This window comes from Haliotis rufescens, unplaced genomic scaffold (assembly GCF_023055435.1).
Source record: "Haliotis rufescens isolate VD_foot unplaced genomic scaffold, xgHalRufe1.0.p SCAF_18, whole genome shotgun sequence".
In the NCBI taxonomy this organism is placed as follows: domain Eukaryota; kingdom Metazoa; phylum Mollusca; class Gastropoda; order Lepetellida; family Haliotidae; genus Haliotis; species Haliotis rufescens.
In genome coordinates, this window is record NW_025963868.1 from 22170772 (window position 1) to 22194515 (window position 23744).

General features: G+C 43.2%; 1 protein-coding gene across 1 annotated transcript; it reads right to left on the reverse strand.

Annotated features, from left to right (window-relative positions):
• Positions 1–268: 268 nt before the first annotated feature.
• On the reverse strand, positions 269–23361 carry LOC124122799. Its single transcript, XM_048398412.1, has 10 exons — positions 23176–23361; positions 16114–16200; positions 15629–15673; positions 14381–14506; positions 12107–12160; positions 11158–11191; positions 5113–5126; positions 4538–4645; positions 3538–3639; positions 269–2681 (listed from the first exon to the last, which is right to left on the reverse strand). The coding sequence occupies exons 2-10, from the start codon at positions 16166–16168 to the stop codon at positions 2635–2637; spliced, it is 585 nt and encodes a 194-aa protein (XP_048254369.1). The 5' UTR covers positions 16169–16200; positions 23176–23361; the 3' UTR covers positions 269–2634.
• Between the last annotated feature and the right edge of the window lie 383 nt (positions 23362–23744).

The following is a 23744-nucleotide window of genomic DNA, read 5'->3' on the forward strand; positions in this document are numbered from 1 at the left end:
TGTGTGAGTCAGTGACATATATTTGGTTTAATGTGTGAGTGAGTGAGTGAGTATGGTTTTACGCCGCTTTTAGCAATATTCCAGCAACATCACGGCGGGAGACACCACAAATGGGCTTCACACATTGTACCCATGTCGGGAATCGAACCCGGGTCTTCGGCGTGACGAACGAACGCTTTAACCACCAGGCTACCCGACCGCCCCCTTAATGTGTGAGTGAACGAGTGATAAATATATGGTTTTATGCGTAAGTGAGTGTTATATATTAGGTTTAATGTGTGAGTGGGTGAGTGATATGTAGTTGGTTTTATGAGTGACTATTGTTACAATGTTACAATGGATCAGTCCAAATTGCAGTAGGGAAACGCAATTAACACATCGTGCTATTCATCTCGTATAGCAGTTCATTAATTTTCCCATATTATGTTAAAATAACTCAATGTTATACTTAAAAATAACTGCCATTTCTAAAATATATTCTAATCCTGATTAACACATTCAAACAGATATATCAATGAGAATAATGAGACAAGGAGTAAAGAAATAATAAATGTCCACGCCAATACAGTTGAGATGGCCAAAGTCTGCGCTGAACATTACAAAATACGTCTTTAATACCGCTTGGGATGGTACCTCTGTAACTGCATAGAAGAAACTAGAGGTTTGACCTGTTTCAACGGATTCACCTGGGTTATTCCGATATTACCCTTATTTTCAGAAAGTGATTATATGCTAACTGACAAGTGGGGTGTCTGACTAATGGAGAGACATACATGAAACAGTGATGTCGTCATATTTATAGATTACACTATCTATACAACACCATGCCTTCATTGTAGACAGTCATAAAAGACTACAGAGAATCACACATATGTAACAGACAGTCACGCCTACCTACAGTGACTTGACATGCAGTCACGGCTACCTACAGTGTCGTGACAGGCAGCCAAGCCCACCTACAGTGTCTTGACAGGAAGTCACGCCTACCTACAGTGTCTTGACAGGCAGTCACGGCTACCTACAATGTCTTGACAGGCAGTCACGCCTACCTACAATGTCTTGACAGGAAGTCACGCCTACCTACAGTGTCTTGACAGGCAGTCACGACTACCTACAATGTCTTGACAGGCAGTCACGCCTACCCACACCGTCTTGACAGAACGTCACGAATACCTACAATGTCTTGACAGGCAGTCACGCCTACCTACAGTGTTTTGACATGCAGTTACGCCTACCTACAGTGTCTTGACAGGAAGTCACGCCTACCTACAGTGTCGTGACAGGCAGCCAAGCCCACCTACAGTGTCTTGACAGGCAGTCACGGCTACCTACAATGTCTTGACAGGCAGTCACGCCTACCTACAGTGTCTTGACAGGAAGTCACGCCTACCTACAGTGTCTTGACAGGCAGCCAAGCCCACCTACAATGTCTTGACAGGCAGTCACGCCTACCTACATTATCTTGACAGGCAGTCACGCCTACCTATAGTGTCTTGACAGGAAGTCACGCCTACCTACAGTGTCTTGACAGGCAGTCAAGCCTACCTACAGTGTCTTGACAGGCAGTCACGCCTACCTACATTATCTTGACAGGCAGTCACGCCTACCTATAGTGTCTTGACAGGAAGTCACGCCTACCTACAGTGTCGTGACAGGCAGTCACTGCTACGCACAGCATGATGACGGAGTGATTAGCAAACAATCATCAAGGGATTATGCTTCTTATTGACAGAGAACCATACAAGGCTAACGTGCAATACAGGCAAAATGCTATGTAAGGCTATATCCAAACAGACAATCATGCATTGCTACCTTGTCTTCTGATAATGACAGTAATTGACAAGTCAGGCAGGCAGAGTGACACTACAATCCAAGAGGTCATATGTCATCATACATGACGTACGTTTGTTTGTTTGTCTGTTGTTTAACGCCGCACTCAGCAATATTTCATCTATATGACGGCGGTCTGTAAATAATCGAGTCTGGACCAGACAATCCAGTGACTGACATCATGATCATCGTCCAATGCGATTGTGATACGATGACATGCATCAACCAAGTCAGCGAGCCTGACCACCCGATCCCGTTAGTCGCCTCTTATGACAAGCATAGTCGCCTCTTTCGGCAAGCATGGGTTGCTGAAGACCTATTCTACCCCGGACCTTCACGGTCCCATGACGCAGTCTCTGGACATAGGCTTGAAAGGTACTACTAATATGACAGTTGTCGACCCAAGCATCTAGATTCACTAACGTAACCGCAGTGAGTGAGTATTGCTTTACGCCGCTTTTAGCAATATTCCAACAATATCACGGCTGGGACACCAGTAATTGATATTGACACATTGTACCCATGTCGGGAATTGAACCCGGGTCGTCGGCGTGACGAGCGAACGCTTTAACCACTAGGTACCCCACCGCCCCCGTAGCCGCAGTGTGGGAACAAGGAGCAATAAGCTGTGTATGGTGCTATGGTGGATGTCTCCGGCTGCTGAAGGAGGGCAATTACATGTCACAAAGGTAAACATGCAGGTGTGTTTGTGACGATGTGGTCACCTCCCTCTCATGACCACCTGTGTGCTCTTAGTGCACGGTGCACGATGCACGGCATTAATCATCCAATATCCGGGCATTCTTAGATCTCCACATTTTCATACATCTGGGCCTGACATTCTTGTGCTCCTGAAAGAAGAGTTCCATGGTATTAATTGTGCACCGAGGGACACATTTAATCGTTTTATTTTTCAATCGACAATTTTGACGTTTCCACAGGGTTGGTTTAAATTGTCTACCCCTGCTAAAGGACACGACGCAGTGCCAATGAACACATCACGGGTGTTCAGGGCCAAAGGGCCAACACTTTAACAACTAGACTACTGTACCTTCCTCAGCGGTTTCGAAAGTGGATTCGCAGCTGTTTTGACTGAGAAAGATTCTAAAATTATGGCATTTTATTTTAGGAACGTTGTGTGTTAAAATCGGGGATGAATGACTTCGTTTTTAAGCCAAGTGTGGTAGTCCGGACGAAATCCATCCAAAATCCCCGTATCGACACCTAATTAACGGCGACTAACAAAATCACTCTGAAAATTCTGTTTAAAAAATTAACTGTCGAGAAACTGAAATATAACGGCGTCAGGTTTGGTTTTCAGGTAGAAACTACTATGATGCAATGGCACGTCCCTCAGACAGACGCGATCTGACGTTGTCAAATGACGTCATAATACGTGCTGGATTTAAGCAAAATAATATTCACCTCATTAGTTGTGATTCACACAATCACTATATTATTTATTATATGCGTGTCTGTTTTCCTGTCAAAATACACCTAGCAGAGCCACACGGTCTGCCTAAACGTTTAATAGAAATTATAGATATGCGTTTCCTTCCGCATTGATGGGATTATCATGTAAATCGTGGTTGGTATGTTATCGCCGGCTGAACAATCAGATACCAGTGTTGGGCATCGTGATGCATGTGATATAAACATTAGCAAGTTCAAGCATTTTAATATGAAACGTGTAAAAATTAAACTTACGTTTTGACCGTTTCTTGGCCTTTTTGTTCGGTACAGCATACACGTCTTGTACTTTCTCTGTATTGTTACCCGTATTCCCGTCGTCGACGTTCTCATACACAGCTGCAATATAAGTTCAATATTGAATAATCTCGTGAAGATCCTGGTACGAATAGGTCCTGATCAGCAACCCATACTTGCCGTAAGAGGCGACTATGCTTGTCGTAAAAGGCGACTAACATGATCGGGTGACTCGTTTACGTGGTTGATGCATGTCATCGTATCCCAATTGTGTCAGTCACCGGATTGTCTGGTACAGACTCGATTATTCACAGACCGTTGTCATATACTAGATATTGCTGAGTGCAGCGTTAAGCAACAAACAAACAAACGAATATTAAATAAAACACCTTGGCAATAACCTTCCCAAACAGTCATAAGGTATTGTGTATTATCTCACTTCGGCCCATATCCGATGATGATGTGTGTTAAGTGCACAACTGGAATGAATGAGGCTCGCCCCTTCCTTTTATATATATGGCCAATAAACAAACACTTTTGATGTTTGTGGTCTTGTATTTGAAGATAATGTTTCGTCACATGAAGTATACTTGTGGCTAAATGTGATGATGTGTCTTGTTATGGTCGTTCACTTGTTATTTGTTCCAGCAGACACAGCAATGACTAGGTTTTGATCTCGGCACAAACAACAGTACCGTATGTCCTTGTGTAAAATACGCAGATGGGTATACTGTGACCCCTCAATGTTAGGTGCATGTTCTGGTATCTCAGAAAATACTTGGTAAAAATATTTCTATTTTGCCTCAGGTAATACAAATTAGAAAATATGTTCTCTGTACAAACTAGGTGCCCTGATAAAATTGAGTTCTTAATAACATTTTTTCCGTCTCTTCACCTCTTTCTTCCCACACCCCTACCCATCTCCACATAATATATGGTTAGCGGAATATGAAAAATAATATCAGAAAAAGTAAACCCTATTTAGTGAAATAGGTCTTACCTTCTGTTTTTCCTGTCTTTTTCGGTTTCTTTTTCTTTTGTTTTCGAACTTTCCTTGATACTTGTTTACTTTCTTTATACTCCGTGTACAGAGCGTTGGCTTGCATCACTGGACGTGTTACAGTAAAGTTAATTTAAAAACAAAATCGATCACAATGTATTAATCGATTCTACTGTCGAAAGAATTATTACCCAACTGAACATATTTGAATTCACTGTTTCCTTTATAGCCTTGTTTTAAGTATCTATAAATCGAACAATTCATCAGCGTCTTTAGGTTGGTGAATTGAGTCCCTTAGTCATGCCAGGATCCAGTGATCATGAGTTTGAATCCGATATTGCCTAGCCTAAGATCGTCTATTTGACAACAATATTCCTATGCATGTGTAACCCAAGTGTTAACAATGGAAAGGTTCTTCGTCACGTGAGGTTTCTTCTCCTATTAAGCGAACAAGCCATAGTTTAACTTCAATACTGTTCAAATCGATGTTAAACCCAAAGAACTCTTCAGAAAGGATTCCTACATGTATATTGCTACAAGATGGCATACTGAGTAGGGACTGCCTTAAGTCTTACCGTCATCCCCGGTTCTGAAACATCAAAACAATGGCAGTTGTAACCCTAGATGTTAATCTAGAGATATCATGCATATCATCATATAAATTATCAACACGATCTTCTCATAACTGTTACTACTTTTTCAACTGGGAATCTTAAACATATTAGCCACGTGGCACATTAACCATTGAGGAACATCTTTGGAGGTCTTAATTTGCACAATGAAATTCTCTATAGTGCTCGACAAGTTAAGCGCTGTATGGGAACATAGCGTTAACCATATATTTACGTACTGCACTCTGGGAGCTCATCTTGACCAGCTTGCTGAGATACCGGTTGTCACGTACACATTTAGTGTCACATACACACTGAGTGTTACATACACACTGACTGTCACATATGCACTGACTGTTTCATATGCACTGACTGTTATGCACATACTGTTACATACATACTGTCACATACACACTGACTGTCACATAGATACTGTCGCATACATACTGTCACATACACGCTGACTGTCACATACATACTGTCACATACACACTGACTGCCATATACATACTGTCACATACACACTGACTGTCACATAGATACTGTCGCATACATACTGTCACATACACGCTGACTGTCACATACATACTGTCACATACACACTGACTGCCATATACATACTGTCACATACACACTGACTGCCACATACATACTGTCACATACATACTGTCACATACACGCTGACTGTGACATATGCACTGACTGTCATGCACATACTGTCACATACACACTGACTGTGACATACACACTGACTGTCACATACATACTGTCACATACATACTGTCACATACACACTGACTGTCACATATATACTGACTGCCATATACATACTGTCACATACACACTGACTGTCACATACATCCTGTCACATATACGCTGACCTTGACATATGCACTGACTGTCATGCACATACTGTCACATACACACTGACTGTCACATACATTCTGTCACATACACACTGACTGTCACATATACACTGACTGCCATATACATACTGTCACAAACACACTGACTGTCACATACATACTGTCACATATACGCTGACTGTGACATACACACTGACTGTCACATACATTATGTCACATACACACTGACTGTCACATATACACTGACTGCCATGTACATACTGTCACATACATTCTGTCACATACACACTGACTGTCACATACATACTGTCACATACACACTGACTGTTACATACATTCTGTCACATACACACTGACTGTCACATATACACTGACTGCCATGTACATACTGTCACATACACACTGACTGTCACATACATACTGTCACATACACACTGACTGTCACATATACACTGACTGCCATGTACATACTGTCACATACACACTGACTGTCACATACATTCTGTCACATACACACTGACTGTCACATATACACTGACTGCCATGTACATACTGTCACATACACACTGACTGTCACATACATTCTGTCACATACACACTGACTGTCACATATACACTGACTGCCATGTACATACTGTCACATACACACTGACTGTCACATACATTCTGTCACATACACACTGACTGTTACATACATACTGTCACATACACACTGACTGTTACATACATTCTGTCACATACACACTGACTGTCACATATACACTGACTGCCATGTACATACTGTCACATACACACTGACTGTCACATACATACTGTCACATACACACTGACTGTTACATACATACTGTCACATACACACTGACTGTCACATACATTCTGTCACATACACACTGACTGTCACATATACACTGACTGCCATGTACATACTGTCACATACACACTGACAGTCACATACATACTGTCACATATACGCTGACTGTTACATATGCACTGACTGTCATGCACATACTGTCACATACACACTCACTGTCACATACATTCTGTCACAAACACACTGACTGTCACATATATACTGACTGCCATATACATACTGTCACATACACACTGACTGTCACATACATTCTTTCACATACACACTGACAGTCACATATACACTGACTGCCATGTACATACTGTCACATACACACTGACTGTCACATACATACTGTCACATACACACTGACTGTCACATACATACTGTCACATACACACTGACTGTCACATACATTCTGTCACATACACACTGACTGTCACATATACACTGACTGTCGTATACATACTGTCATATACACACTGACTGTCACATACATTCTGTCACATACACACTGACTGTCACATACACACTGACTGTCATATACATACTGTCACATACACACTGACTGTTACATACATACTGTCACATACACACTGACTGTCACATACATTCTGTCACATACACACTGACTGTCACATATACACTGACTGCCATGTACATACTGTCACATACACACTGACTGTTATGTACATACTGTCACATATACGCTGACTGTTACATATGCACTGAATGTCATATACATACTGTCACATATACGCTGACTGTGACATACACACTGACTGTCACATACATTCTGTCACATACACACTGACTGTCACATATACACTGACTGCCATGTACATACTGTCACATACACACTGACTGTCATATACATACTGTCACATATACGCTGACTGTGACATACACACTGACTGTCACATACATTCTGTCACATACACACTGACTGTCACATATACACTGACTGCCATGTACATACTGTCACATACATTCTGTCACATACACACTGACTGTCACATACATACTGTCACATACACACTGACTGTCACATACATTCTGTTACATACACACTGACTGTCACATACATTCTGTCACATACACACTGACTGTCACATATACACTGACTGCCATATACATACTGTCACATACACACTGACTGTCACATACATTCTGTCACATACACACTGACTGTCATATACATACTGTCACATACACACTGACTGTTACATACATACTGTCACATACACACTGACTGTCACATACATTCTGTCACATACACACTGACTGTCACATATACACTGACTGCCATGTACATACTGTCACATACACACTGACAGTCACATACATACTGTCACATATACGCTGACTGTTACATATGCACTGACTGTCATGCACATACTGTCACATACACACTCACTGTCACATACATTCTGTCACAAACACACTGACTGTCACATATATACTGACTGCCATATACATACTGTCACATACACACTGACTGTCACATACATTCTTTCACATACACACTGACAGTCACATATACACTGACTGCCATGTACATACTGTCACATACACACTGACTGTCACATACATACTGTCACATACACACTGACTGTCACATACATACTGTCACATACACACTGACTGTCACATACATTCTGTCACATACACACTGACTGTCACATATACACTGACTGTCGTATACATACTGTCATATACACACTGACTGTCACATACATTCTGTCACATACACACTGACTGTCACATACACACTGACTGTCATATACATACTGTCACATACACACTGACTGTTACATACATACTGTCACATACACACTGACTGTCACATACATTCTGTCACATACACACTGACTGTCACATATACACTGACTGCCATGTACATACTGTCACATACACACTGACTGTTATGTACATACTGTCACATATACGCTGACTGTTACATATGCACTGAATGTCATATACATACTGTCACATATACGCTGACTGTGACATACACACTGACTGTCACATACATTCTGTCACATACACACTGACTGTCACATATACACTGACTGCCATGTACATACTGTCACATACACACTGACTGTCATATACATACTGTCACATATACGCTGACTGTGACATACACACTGACTGTCACATACATTCTGTCACATACACACTGACTGTCACATATACACTGACTGCCATGTACATACTGTCACATACATTCTGTCACATACACACTGACTGTCACATACATACTGTCACATACACACTGACTGTCACATACATTCTGTTACATACACACTGACTGTCACATACATTCTGTCACATACACACTGACTGTCACATATACACTGACTGCCATATACATACTGTCACATACACACTGACTGTCACATACATTCTGTCACATACACACTGACTGTCATATACATACTGTCACATACACACTAACTGTCACATACATTCTGTCACATACACACTGACTGTTACATATACACTGACTGCCATATACATACTGTCACATACACACTGACTGTCATATACATACTGTCAAATACACACTGACTGTCATATACATACTGTTACATATACACTGACTGCCATATACATACTGTCACATACACACTGACTGTCATATACATACTGTCACATACACACATACTGTCACATACATTCTGTCACATACACGCTGACTGTCACATACATACTGCCATATACATACTGTCACATACACACTGACTGTCACATACATTCTGTCACATACACGCTGACTGTCACATATGTACTGACTGTCATGCACATACTGTCATATACATACTGTCACATACACACTGACTGTCACATACATTCTGTCACATACACGCTGACTGTCACATATGTACTGACTGTCATGCACATACTGTCACATACATTCTGTCACATACACGCTGACTGTCACATATGTACTGACTGTCATGCACATACTGTCACATACATACTGTCACATACACACTGACTGTCACATACATTCTGTCACATACACGCTGACTGTCACATATGTACTGACTGTCATGCACATACTGTCACATACATTCTGTCACATACACGCTGACTGTCACATATGTACTGACTGTCATGCACATACTGTCACATACATACTGTCACATACACACTGACTGTCACATACATTCTGTCACATACACGTAGACTGTCACATATGTACTGACTGTCATGCACATACTGTCACATACATTCTGTCACATACACGCTGACTGTCACATATGTACTGGCTGTCATGCACATACTGTCACATACATACTGTCACATACATACTGACTGTCACATACATTCTGTCACATACACGCTGACTGTCACATATGTACTGACTGTCATGCACATACTGTCACATACATACTGTCACATACATACTGACTGTCACATACATTCTGTCACATACACGCTGACTGTCACATATGTACTGACTGTCATGCACATACTGTCACATACATACTGTCACATACACACTGACTGTCACATATGTACTGACTGTCATGCACATACTGTCACATACATTCTGTCACATACACACTGACTGTCACATATGTACTGACTGTCATGCACATACTGTCACATACATTCTGTCACATACACGCTGACTGTCACATATGTACTGACTGTCATGCACATACTGTCACATACATACTGTCACATACACACTGACTGTCACATATGTACTGACTGTCATGCACATACTGTCACATACATACTGTCACATACACACTGACTGTCACATATGTACTGACTGTCATGCACATACTGTCACATACATTCTGTCACATACACACTGACTGTCACATATGTACTGACTGTCATGCACATACTGTCACATACATTCTGTCACATACACGCTGACTGTCACATATGTACTGACTGTCATGCACATACTGTCACATACATACTGTCACATACACACTGACTGTCACATATGTACTGACTGTCATGCACATACTGTCACATACATTCTGTCACATACACGCTGACTGTCACATATGTACTGACTGTCATGCACATACTGTCACATACATACTGTCACATACACACTGACTGTCACATATGTACTGACTGTCATGCACATACTGTCACATACATTCTGTCACATACACGCTGACTGTCACATATGTACTGACTGTCATGCACATACTGTCACATACATACTGTCACATACACACTGACTGTCACATACACACTGACTGTCACATACACACTGACTGTCACATACACACTGACTGTTACCTATCTACTCACTTCTCCCCTTCTCCCTTCTCTGCTTTTTCTTCTCCTAAAATGGAAATGAGACTCATACAGGAACATGTAATGTTTTAACTCTACCAGGCTGACGTTTAAATGTTTCAGATACAGGAACATGCAATGTTTTAGCTCTACCAGGCTGAGGTTTGATGTTTCAGATACAGGAAGCAGTTGGGGCAAAAATCGAAATCGAAACCTGAAGGTCAACTACTTTACTTCCTTTCCACATCATCACTTCGCTTGTCCTAACCTCAAAACATAAAGGATTACTTGGATTCGCTGAGTTGACTGACCAATATCGGAATCTAATATGGCCATCACACTCAATACCTCTTACATCCGGGGCAATGGGTTGCCCAGTAGGTCGTGTTCGATTCCTCACACGAGTCAAATGTGTATCGTGTGTCCCCGCCGTGATAATGCTGGGATATTGCTGTAAATGGCGTAACCCCATACTCACTCACACACTTCTTTCCAACCATTATCAACACTGAGATGTTTGTTTGTTTGTTTGTTTGTTTGTTTGTTGTTTAACGCCGAAAGCAATATACCAGCTATATGACGACGGTCTGTAAATAATCGAGTCTGGACCAGAAAATCCAGTGACTGACATCACGAGCATCGATCTACGCAATTGGGATAAGATGACATGCATCAACCAAATCAGCGAGTCTGACCACCCGATCCCGTTAGTCGCCTCTTACGACAAGCATAGTCGCATCTTTCGGAAAGAATGGGTTGGTGAAGACCTTTTATACCCCGGATCTTCACTGGTCCAACACTGGGATGAAACTGTAAGAGGCAGATCCTCAAATTGTAATGTGTACTGGAATGTGTTTTTTTATAACAACACAACAGGACATGAAGATAATAAATACACTGTCTTGATGTTGCTCTATCCGGGTCTATGCACTATGAAATAATGTGTAAAATAATATAAACTTACGTTTTGATTTTTTCTTTGCCTGTTTGTTCGGTACGGCATAGATATCTTTTACCCCTGAAACATAATCCAACCAATCGTATACTAGTATGTCTTATCAACAAGACGTTGACGCTCTTTTATGTCTCAAAGGATGGAGGCAAATTGGTCAATCAAATGACATGTTGCTCTCATCGTGTTCCCTGTCAAAGCAGACAATTACTATCTTACAAGTATTTTAACAAATGTTCAGGTCGGATGACCACGTGATTAGGAGTGAGTGAATGAATTTAACGCCGCTTTGAACATTATCATATCGCTTGATGTGGGAGGAAAGCCCCAAGTGATGCAGGTCTCAGACGTTTACATTTGGTTAGGAAGGATTAACCATATAGTATAATCAAACAATACCAACAATGGCTGACAACGCCCCCAGAACTGCACATTCTCCTTACCTGACCAAACTTTGATGAGGACTCTTCGAAACTACAGTCAAACACCGATGTGTCGAACTTATAGTTGTTTCGAAGTAAAAGCGAGGTTCCTGCGTATTCCTTATTCTTTTATCATTTTCGGTTATGTCGAGCCTCGGATAACTCGAAGTATTTACGTAAGTTCCTTCCCATTCGACACAACGGTGTTTGACTGTATGCGATATTCTGTCACGGTGTGGAAATCGTGCCTGGCATACTGCCAAAGCCCATTATCAAAACAAGGCTGACAGGTTAGGTTAGATATCTGTGTCGTCTTGTGGTAAGGCGTCCGCCCGGAGAGCGGAAGGTCCTGGTTTGATCTCGGGACGCATCATACCAAAAAGACGTTAAAAGATGGTACGTGTTGTTACCCTGCCTGGCGCTCGGCATTACGGGGCTAAAACAGGGACTGGTCGGCTCGGAGTCTGTATACTGTGTCTGAGTGGGGTATTCATGTTACACTGCGGCAGGGTATCTCTAGCACTACAAATTCGACATTAGTCCGGAGTAGTACAAGCACACACTCACCTCACCTCACCTCTCCTCACCTCACCTCACCTCACCTCACCTCACCTCACCTCACCTCACCTCACCTCACCTGGTGGTCGACGGTTGGCAACTTATCAGATATGTGTATTTACGAGTTCATATTTATCAAATAATCCAACGCTAACGTTAACTGAGCATTTTATTCATATTTTGTTCTTAGAACAACTGCTTAAAACGGGTCGGTGGAGTAAGCGTCGTGGTTATTCGCTCATTCGCCCATTTCTGGTGTTCCCCGACGTGATATTGCTGTAATATTGCTAAAAGCGGCGTAAAACAATACTCACTCACTATTGTCCATAACACGACCAGTTTTAAATTGTAAACCTCGCAGGATATATATACAAAGAAAAAAGTTAAGCACACCCCTATTTCTGAACCATGACAAATGGCAAAAATCATGGCATGGGATGACTGACCACAGGAGCTGGGCGATACCAATGTCAATGGATAGAACAAATATTTGACAACAAATCAAGACAATATTGGCGAGTTGTGATTGCAATTTACTGACAAAAAACATCATGGTAACACGGGTACTGTTTTTGTACCTTAGATAATATCTAAAAAAAAGTATGGAGCTGCAGGATTAAGTAAACGAGTAACATTTGATGTTTCATGTGAAACTGTTCCTCAAAGTCAGTACTTGACATAACACGTGAAACAGATCAGTAGCAGGTATAACCGCCAAGTGCCCACCAGTCAGCCATAGATTCGTCAAAATTGATTATGAGGGAGTGAGTTGGGTTGAACACCATTTTGAACAGTATTCCAGTTATATCAGGGCGTGTCAGTTTGATGTGGGAGGAGAGCCCGTAGTGATGCAGGTCTCAGACGTTTACCACTCTGGTGAAAAACACGAACGGGTATGGTGCTGACAAACCTAGAAACATAATCGGGGCGAACCGGGATTCGAACCCACGATCATGGGTTGATGGCGTGCCAAAGGGACGTTACTCTGCACAGCGAACTGCGGCGCCTTAGACGACTCCAAAATTGATTATGATACTTAGTAATACATCATCGGAATAAAAGAAACATCTAATATAAATCTACCGGACACCAAAAAAAAAACTGCACACAAAGTGTACGTTGTAAATTCAGCATTCATGGGCACTGAATCACATTCTTTCATTGTATGTGCTCAAGTACTGTAAATTATGTATTGTAAATAACTTATTTGCCAGTGTCGGATCTTCGGGTTCAAATTAATTAATGAATTCATTCATTCATTCATATCTGTACAGGAACATAGACTCCACATTGTATATGTACTTACCGTCACCAGATGTCGCCTCCTTCTGGCCTCTGACACACAGCGCCAGGAGGACAATGATGACTGTCAGAACAACACCGCCTAATGTCACGGTGTAGTTGAAGTCAGACTGGTCGGAAGCACCATTTCCTGCAACAATGGACGGAGTAATAACGGTAGTTCTGATAAAACAGAATCGAAGCCAACAGTTTATGTTGGAAAAGCTTTAGAGCATCAGTGACAACATGAGTTGGATCCTGAATATAACTTAGAAAATGAATAATGATAATAATAATACTTCTCTTCCCTTGTCGAATACCAAATTATCATCAAGAAAAGTTGTCTATTTACTAGCTTATATATTATATATTAGCGAACTGTGACATTAAACAATGGATACGATTCAGTGAGTTTATCCACCTAAAGTATATAAACTACTACTACCACCACTACTACTACTACTACTACTACTACTACTACTACTACTACTACTACTACTACTACTGCTGCTGCTGCTGCTGCTGCTGTTACTACTACTACGACTACTACTGACACTACTACTACTATTACTGCTACAACTACTGCTACTACTACTACTACTACAAGTACAACTACCACTACTACTTCTACAACTACAACTACAACTACTACAACTACTTCAACCTTTACTACTACTACTACTGCAACTACAATTACAACTACTATCACTACCACCACAACTACTAATACTAATACCACTACTACATCTTCTCTTACTACTAGTAATAATAAAACTAAAACTTAAACTAAAACTAAAACTAAAACTAAAACTACCACAACTTATGATAATACTACTACTACTACGACAACGAATACCACTACTCTGCACTACCAACACTACTACTACTACTACTACTACTACTACCACTACTGCTACTGCTACCACTACTACCACTGCTGCTGCTACTACTCGTATATAATTAATATTTGCGAAGCCCTTCCAGGACTCGGTGGGGAGGGGGATGTGTGTGGAGGGATGGGGTGTGTGGGGTGGGGTGAGGTTGAATTCGTAACGTTTTAGCGCGTGGTCGCCTCACTAACAGTCAGTCACGAAGCCACACATGGAGACGAAAAGAATTCCCTCTTGGAATAAGATACATTTCAAACATTGGACAGGAAACGATTTATTTTGCGTCGAACTAGGAAAAGTAAATCGCAGCCATGGACACATTACTGTGGCTTATGTGAGTACATGTTCTTGACTACTGAGTGAATTATGAGTGAGGGACTCACCAGATGTCACGTGACTCTCGAGGTCGTGTGCAGGTAAACCTGAAACTGAAGTGAGAGTGAGAGATTGAGTATGGTTTTTCGCCGCTTTTAGCATTCAGCCTTTGCTTCAGCATCCAACAATCAGCACCGAACATACACACACACACACACACACACACACACACACGCACACACACGCACACACACACACACACACACACACACACACACACACACACACACACACACACACACACACACACACACACACACACACACACACTTTTATTGGATATCAATGAGATCGGAAGTTACAACATGATAAGCGTGTTTCTTTTGGAACTTTGAATAAATTCATCATCCTATATGCTTTTATTATCGTGACCTATTTTACATGATCATTCAAGGTATAGACTACGAATTCAATGAAATTGGAAAAATAAATTCCGACAGTTAATTATTTTCCTCTTTTCATTTCTTTGCGGAAAGTCAAAACTTGTACTAACCTGCAAGCGCCAAGAACCCGCTGCAGATCAATCTGGTATCTGCAGAACTTAGCATAGCTGATCACCTCCGTCTGGGACACCTGGTATCTGAAATGAATATGTTCATCTCGTTTATCGCATTGTAAAATAATATAGCCGGACAATCATATCCGTTTTCTGAAACAAATGCAGCCACATTGATTTATATCATGCTATTAATATACAATATCAATTAACAGACACCGCCCAGTTGATGACCTTTGTTCAACTTCCTCCATTTAACTTCATATTGTGTACAGATTTCCCCCATTTGATAGACACTTATACGAGGGCTGGTCAAAAGGTTCTAAGCCTGATCATGACTATCTTTCAACTGTGAGCCAAAACACAGTGAACTAGTCAATATAGTACATTGTTTGAGCAGTTCATTGCAAGTGTATTTGGTCTGTTGAGGCCGTTTGTATATTTGTGACAGCCAGTTGAGTGAGGTTTTACGCCACTTTTAGCAATATTCCAACAATAGCACAGCGGGCGATACCAGAAATGGGCTTCACTCATTGTCCCTGTGTGGGGAATCGAACCCGGGCCTGTGGCGTGACGAGCGAACTCTTCAACCACTAGACTACCCCACCGCCCCAGAGCCAGCTGAACGTCCAAATGGACACAGATAAGGAAAAGAACAAGTACCGAGCAGTCAACAAGTTATTTACTCCCAAAGAAATTTATGATCGCATGTCACAAGTGTATGGGGATACGTGCCCTGGCTATTCCACTGTTAAACGTTGGGCAGTTATGTTTAAGCCTGGACGAACAAGCCTTGATGATGACTCTTGGTCTGGACGTCCCTCAACTTTCTTCAATAAAGATTAGGGCGGTCGGGTAGCCTAGTGGTTAAAGCGTTCGCTCGTCACGCCGAAGACCCGGGTTCGATTCCCGACATGGGTACAATGTGTGAAGCCCATTTCCGGTGTCCCCCGCCGTGATATTGCTGGAATATTGCTAAAAGCGGCGTAAAACCATACTCACTCACTCACTCAATAAAGACTCAATCAAGGAGATTAACTTATAATGTCAGATAGACGTATCACCATTCATGAACTTGAGATAACCTAAGAGATTGAGGAATGTTGACTGCTGGAGTTCTTTTGTTTCATCTATTGTTTCAATGACTCTTCTCACACATTTCGACTGGCAAATGCTGCTGTTCGACAATGTGGGTTCGAAGAGCTTCCTCAACCACTCCATACTCGCCAGACCTTGAACCAGTGTTTCCTACACTGAAAGAACACCTTCGTGGAATGCGCTATGACGACAAACAAAACCTCAAAGCTGCCGTTAATGGACTTTTCAGGATGGCTTCGGAAGACCTCTTTTTGACTGGAATTGAAAAACTTCACAAGCGATATGAGAAGTGTTTTGAAAAGCAGGGAGATTATGTTGAAAAATGAAATTAAAAACACTTTCTCAATTGTTGGTTAAGTATGTTATGCTTAGAGCTTGTTGACCAGCCCTCGAACTACTTACAAACATCCCCCAATTGATAGACACTCATGCAATGTACAGAAAAACCCAAAGACATGTTTAGGAATTGTTCGGCAAAGGAATCTAAAACATTAGGTGTTGGGTGTTGGGTGTTGTCCCAGTAATCACCACGAGAGACAGACATCGTGTGCTTGGGACATATTTTTCCACAGAAATCCTAACTGGAGGCAAACACTGTGCGTTTTGGACATTCTGCCCGTATAATCCCCACCGGGAGACAAACATCGCGTACTTGAGACATAGTGTGCCCCAATAACCCTTACGGAGAGGCAAACATCGGGTACTTGAGACATAGTGTGCCAAAATAATCCCCACGGGAAGGCAAACATCGGGTACTTGAGACATAGTGTGCAACAATAATCCCGACGGGGAGGCAAACATCAAGTACTTGAGACAAAGTGTGCCACAATAATCCCCAAAGGGAGGCAAACATCAGGTACTTGAGGCACAGTATGCCACAATAATCCCCATGGGGAGCCAACATCAGGTACTTGAGACATAGTGTGCCACAATAATCCCGACGGGGAGGCAAACATCGGGTACTTGAGACATAGTGTGCAACAATAATCCCGACCGTGAGGCAAACATCGGGTACTTGAGACATAGTGTGCCACAATAATCCTTAGGGGTGGGGGGCAAACATCAGGTACTTGAGACATAGTGTGCCACAATAATCCCCACAGGGAGGCAAACATCGAGTACTTGAGACATAGTGTGCCACAATAATCCCCACAGGGAGGCAAACATCAGGTACTTGAGACATAGTGTGCCACAATAATCCCCACAGGGAGGCAAACATCGGGTACTTGAGACATAGTGTGCCAAAATAATCATTATGGGGAGGCAAACATCGGGTACTTGAGACATAGTGTGCCACAATAATCCCGACCGTGAGGGAAACATCAGGTACTTGAGACATAGTGTGCCACAATAATCCCGACCGTGAGGCAAACATCAGGTACTTGAGACATAGTGTGCCACAATAATCCCAACCGTGAGGCAAACATCAGGTACTCGAGACATAGTGTGCCACAATAATCCCGACGGGGGGGGGGGGCAAACATCGGGTACTTGAGACATAGTGTGCCACAATAATCCCGACGGGGAGGCAAACATCAGGTCCTTGAGACATAGTGTGCCACAATAATCCCCACAGGGAGGCAAACATCAGGTACTTGAGACATAGTGTGCCACAATAATCCCCACAGGGAGGCAAACATCGGGTACTTGAGACATAGTGTGCAACAATAATCCCGACGGAGAGGCAAACATCGGGTAATTGAGACATAGTGTGCAACAATAATCCCGACGGAGAGGCAAACATCGGGTACTTGAGACATAGTGTGCCACAATAATCCTTACGGGGGGGGGCAAACATCAGGTACTTGAGACATAGTGTGCCACAATAATCCTTACGTAGGGAGGAAAACATCAGGTACTTGAGACATAGTGTGCAACAATAATCCCGACGGGGAGGCTAACATCGGGTACTTGAGACATAGTGTGCCACAATAATCATTATGGGGAGGCAAACATCGGGTACTTGAGACACAGTATGCCCAATAATCCCCTTGGAGAGGCAAACATCAAGTGCTTGAGACATAGTGTGCCACAATAATCCCAACAGGGAGGCAAACATGGGGTACTTGAGACACAGTATGCCCAATAATCCCCATGGAGAGGCAAACATCAAGTGCTTGAGACATAGTGTGCCCCAATAATCCTTACGAGAGGCAAACATCAGGTACTTGAGACACAGTATGCCCAATAATCCCCATGGGGAGCCAACATCAGGTACCTGAGACATAGTGTGCCACAATAATCTCGACGGGGAGGCAAACATCGGGTACTTGAGACATAGTGTGCCACAATAATCACCACGGAGAGGCAAACATCAGGTACTTGAGACATAGTGTGCCACAATAATCCCTACGGGTGGGGGCAAACATCGAGTACTTGAGACATAGTGTGCCACAATAATCCCCACAAGGATGCAAACGTCAGGTACTTGAGACATAGTGTGCCACAATAATCCTTACGGGGGGGCAAACATCAGGTACTTGATACATAGTGTGCCACAATAATCCCCATGGAGAGGCAAACATCGGGTACTTGAGACATAGTGTGCCACAATAATCCCCACAGGGAGGCAAACATCAGGTACATGAGACATACTGTGCCACAATAATCCCGACGGGGAGGCAAACATCGGGTACTTGAGACATAGTGTGCCACAATAATCCTTACGGGGAGGCAAACATCAGGTACTTGAGACATAGTGTGCCACAATAATCCTTATGGGGAGGCAAACATCGGGTACTTGAGACATAGTTTGCCACAATAATCCCGACGGGGAGTCAAACATCGGGTACCTGAGACATAGTGTGCCACAATAATCCCGACGGGGAGGCAAACATCAGGTACCTTGAGACATAGTGTGCCACAATAATCCCGACGGGGAGGCAAACATCAGGTACTTGAGACACAGTATGCCCAATAATCCCCATGGGGAGCCAACATCAGGTACCTGAGACATAGTGTGCCACAATAATCTCGACGGGGAGGCAAACATCGGGTACTTGAGACATAGTGTGCCGCAATAATCATTATGGGGAGGCAAACATCAGGACATGAGACATACTGTGCCACAATAATCCCAACAGGGAGGCAAACATCGGGTACTTGAGACATAGTGTGCCACAATAATCCTTACGGGGGGGGGGGGGGGGGGGGGGGCAAACATCGGATACTTGAGACATAGTGTGCCACAATAATCACCACGGAGAGGCAAACATCAGGTACTTGAGACATAGTGTGCCACAATAATCCCTACGGGTGGGGGCAAACATCGGGTACTTGAGACATAGTGTGCCACAATAATCCCCACAGGGATGCAAACGTCAGGTACTTGAGACATAGTGTGCCACAATAATCCTTACGGGGGGGCAAACATCAGGTACTTGATACATAGTGTGCCACAATAATCCCCATGGAGAGGCAAACATCGGGTACTTGAGACATAGTGTGCCACAATAATCCCCACAAGGAGGCAAACATCAGGTACATGAGACATACTGTGCCACAAAAATCCCCACAGGGAGGCAAACATCGGGTACTTGAGACATAGTGTGCCACAATAATCCTTACGGGGAGGCAAACATCAGGTACTTGAGACATAGTGTGCCACAATAATCCTTACGGGGAGGCAAACATCAGGTACTTGAGACATAGTGTGCCACAATAATCCTTATGGGGAGGCAAACATCGGGTACTTGAGACATAGTGTGCCACAATAATCCCGACGGGGAGTCAAACATCGGGTACCTGAGACATAGTGTGCCACAATAATCCCGACGGGGAGGCAAACATTGGGTACTTGAGACATAGTGTGCAACAATAATCCCCACAGAGAGGCAAACGTCAGGTACTTGAGACATAGTGTGCCACAATAATCCTTACGGGGGGGGGGGGGGGGGGGGGCAAACATCGGGTACTTGAGACATAGTGTGCCACAATAATCCCCACAGGGAGGCAAACATCAGGTACCTGAGACATAGTGTGCAACAATAATCCCCATGGGGAGGCAAACATCAGATAATTGTGACAAAGTGTTCCCCAATAATCCTTACGGAGAGGCAAACATCAGGTACTTGAGACACAGTATGCCACGATAATCCCCATGGGGAGGCAAACATCAGATAATTGTGACAAAGTGTTCCCAAATAATCCTTACGACGGGGGCAAACATCAAGTGCTTGAGACATAGTGTGCCCCAATAATCCTTACGGGGGGGCAAACATCGGGTACTTGAGACATAGTGTGCCCCAATAATCCTTACGGAGAGGCAAACATCAGGTACTTGAGACACAGTATGCCACAATAATCCCCATGGGGAGGCAAACATCAATTGCTTGAGACATAGTGTGCCCCAATAATCCTTATCGGGAGGCAAACATCGGGTACTTGAGACATAGTGTGCCCAAATAATCCTTACAGAGAGCAAATATTAAGTGCTTGAGACAAAGTGTGCCCCAATAATCCTTATCGGGAGCAAACATCGGGTACTTGAGACATATTGTTCATCAATATTCCCAACAGGGAGGCAAACATCGGGCACTTGAGACATAGTATGCCCCAGGAAACTCCACGGGGAGGCAAACATCGAGTACTTGAGACATAGTGTGCCCCAAAAATCCTTACGGAGAGGCAAACATCAGGTACTTGAGACACAGTGTGCCACAATAATCCCCACAGGGAGGCAAACATCAGGTACCTGAGACATAGTGTGCAACAATAATCCCCATGGGGAGGCAAACATCAGATAATTGTGACAAAGTGTTCCCCAATAATCCTTACGGAGAGGCAAACATCGGGTACTTGAGACACAGTATGCCACGATAATCCCCATGGGGAGGCAAACATCAGATAATTGTGACAAAGTGTTCCCAAACAATCCTTACGACGGGGGCAAACATCAAGTGCTTGAGACATAGTGTGCCCCAATAATCCTTACGAGGGGGGGGGGGCAAACATCGGGTACTTGAGACATAGTGTGCCCCAATAATCCTTACGGAGAGGCAAACATCAGGTACTTGAGACACAGTATGCCACAATAATCCCCATGGGGAGGCAAACATCAATTGCTTGAGACATAGTGTGCCCAAATAATCCTTATCGGGAGGCAAACATCAGGTACTTGAGACATAGTGTGCCCCAATAATCCTTACAGAGAGCAAATATCAAGTGCTTGAGACAAAGTGTGCCACAATAATCCTTATCGGGAGCAAACATCGGGTACTTGAGACATAGTGTGCACCAATATTCCCAACGGGGAGGCAAACATCAGGTACTTGAGACGTAGTGTTCCCCAATAATCCTTACGGAGAGGCAAATATCAGTTACTTGAGACATAGTGTGCCCCTGGAATCCCCACAGGGAGGCAAACATCGGGTACTTGAGACATAGTGTGCCACAATAATCCTTGCGGGAAGGCAAACATCGGGCACTTGAGACATAGTATGCCCCAGGAAACTCCACGGGGAGGCAAACATCGAGTACTTGAGACATAGTGTGCCACAAAAATCCTTACGGAGAGGCAAACATCAGGTACTTGAGACACAGTGTGCCCCAATAATCATTATGGGGAGGCAAACATCGGGTACAATGTACTTGAGACTTAGTGTGCCCCTGGAATCCCCACAGGGAGGCAAACATCGGGTACTTGAGACATAGTGTGTCCCAATTATGTCCACTGGGAGACAAACCTCGGGTACGTGGGAAATTCTGCCCAAGGAATCCCCACGGGGAGACAAACATCGGATACTTGGGGCAAAGTGTACACCAGGAATCCCCGCGATTAGATATGTGTGTCGACACAGCACATATAACACGGCAGGTCCGTTCACGCAGTAGAGCAGTGACTAGTAGAGCTGTGTGACATATTCCGACAAGAGTACGTCCAGTGAATGTGATACACTGTCAAGTCGCTTACAACTGATAAGTTCTTGTGTATACAGGGCGTTAAAACAAACACACACTTACGTTTTAGCCCGGACGTCCAGGGAGCATATAACTAGCATGGAGGCAGGAAGTTAAACCCCACACTGTGTTTCATGTAAAGTGTTTGATAAAGCGTCATGAATATCCAGCAGTGTGGGTCGGAACAATGGGTGCGTTGCTCTGGGACACATCTCTGTTGTGCTTTCTAGAGTAGGGAAAATGTCTCGGTTCTGATATAGTGGACAAGGATATTAATGTGATAAGTATGTATAGCGACGGTGAGGTGGTGAGTCACGTTTAACAGCTATGTCTATAAAGCACTTGACGTGTACAGTCATTTGTATATGACTCCTCCAACAAGGAAGTAACTGCGTTGCGTGTCCTAGCTTTGAACTGGGTCGACGGGCGTTCTGTTGTCTACAGTATGACTGCCTTATAGGCATATAGAGCCACAGTGTAGTGTGTACCAGTGATAGTGTGAACGACCTATGAGGTCACCAACGGACCGACCATTTAATATTCTGAAGTGGGTGAGGTGGCGTGCTGAAGTGGGTGAGGTGGCGTGCTGAAGTGGGTGAGGTGGCGTGCTGAAGTGGGTGAGGTGGCGTGCT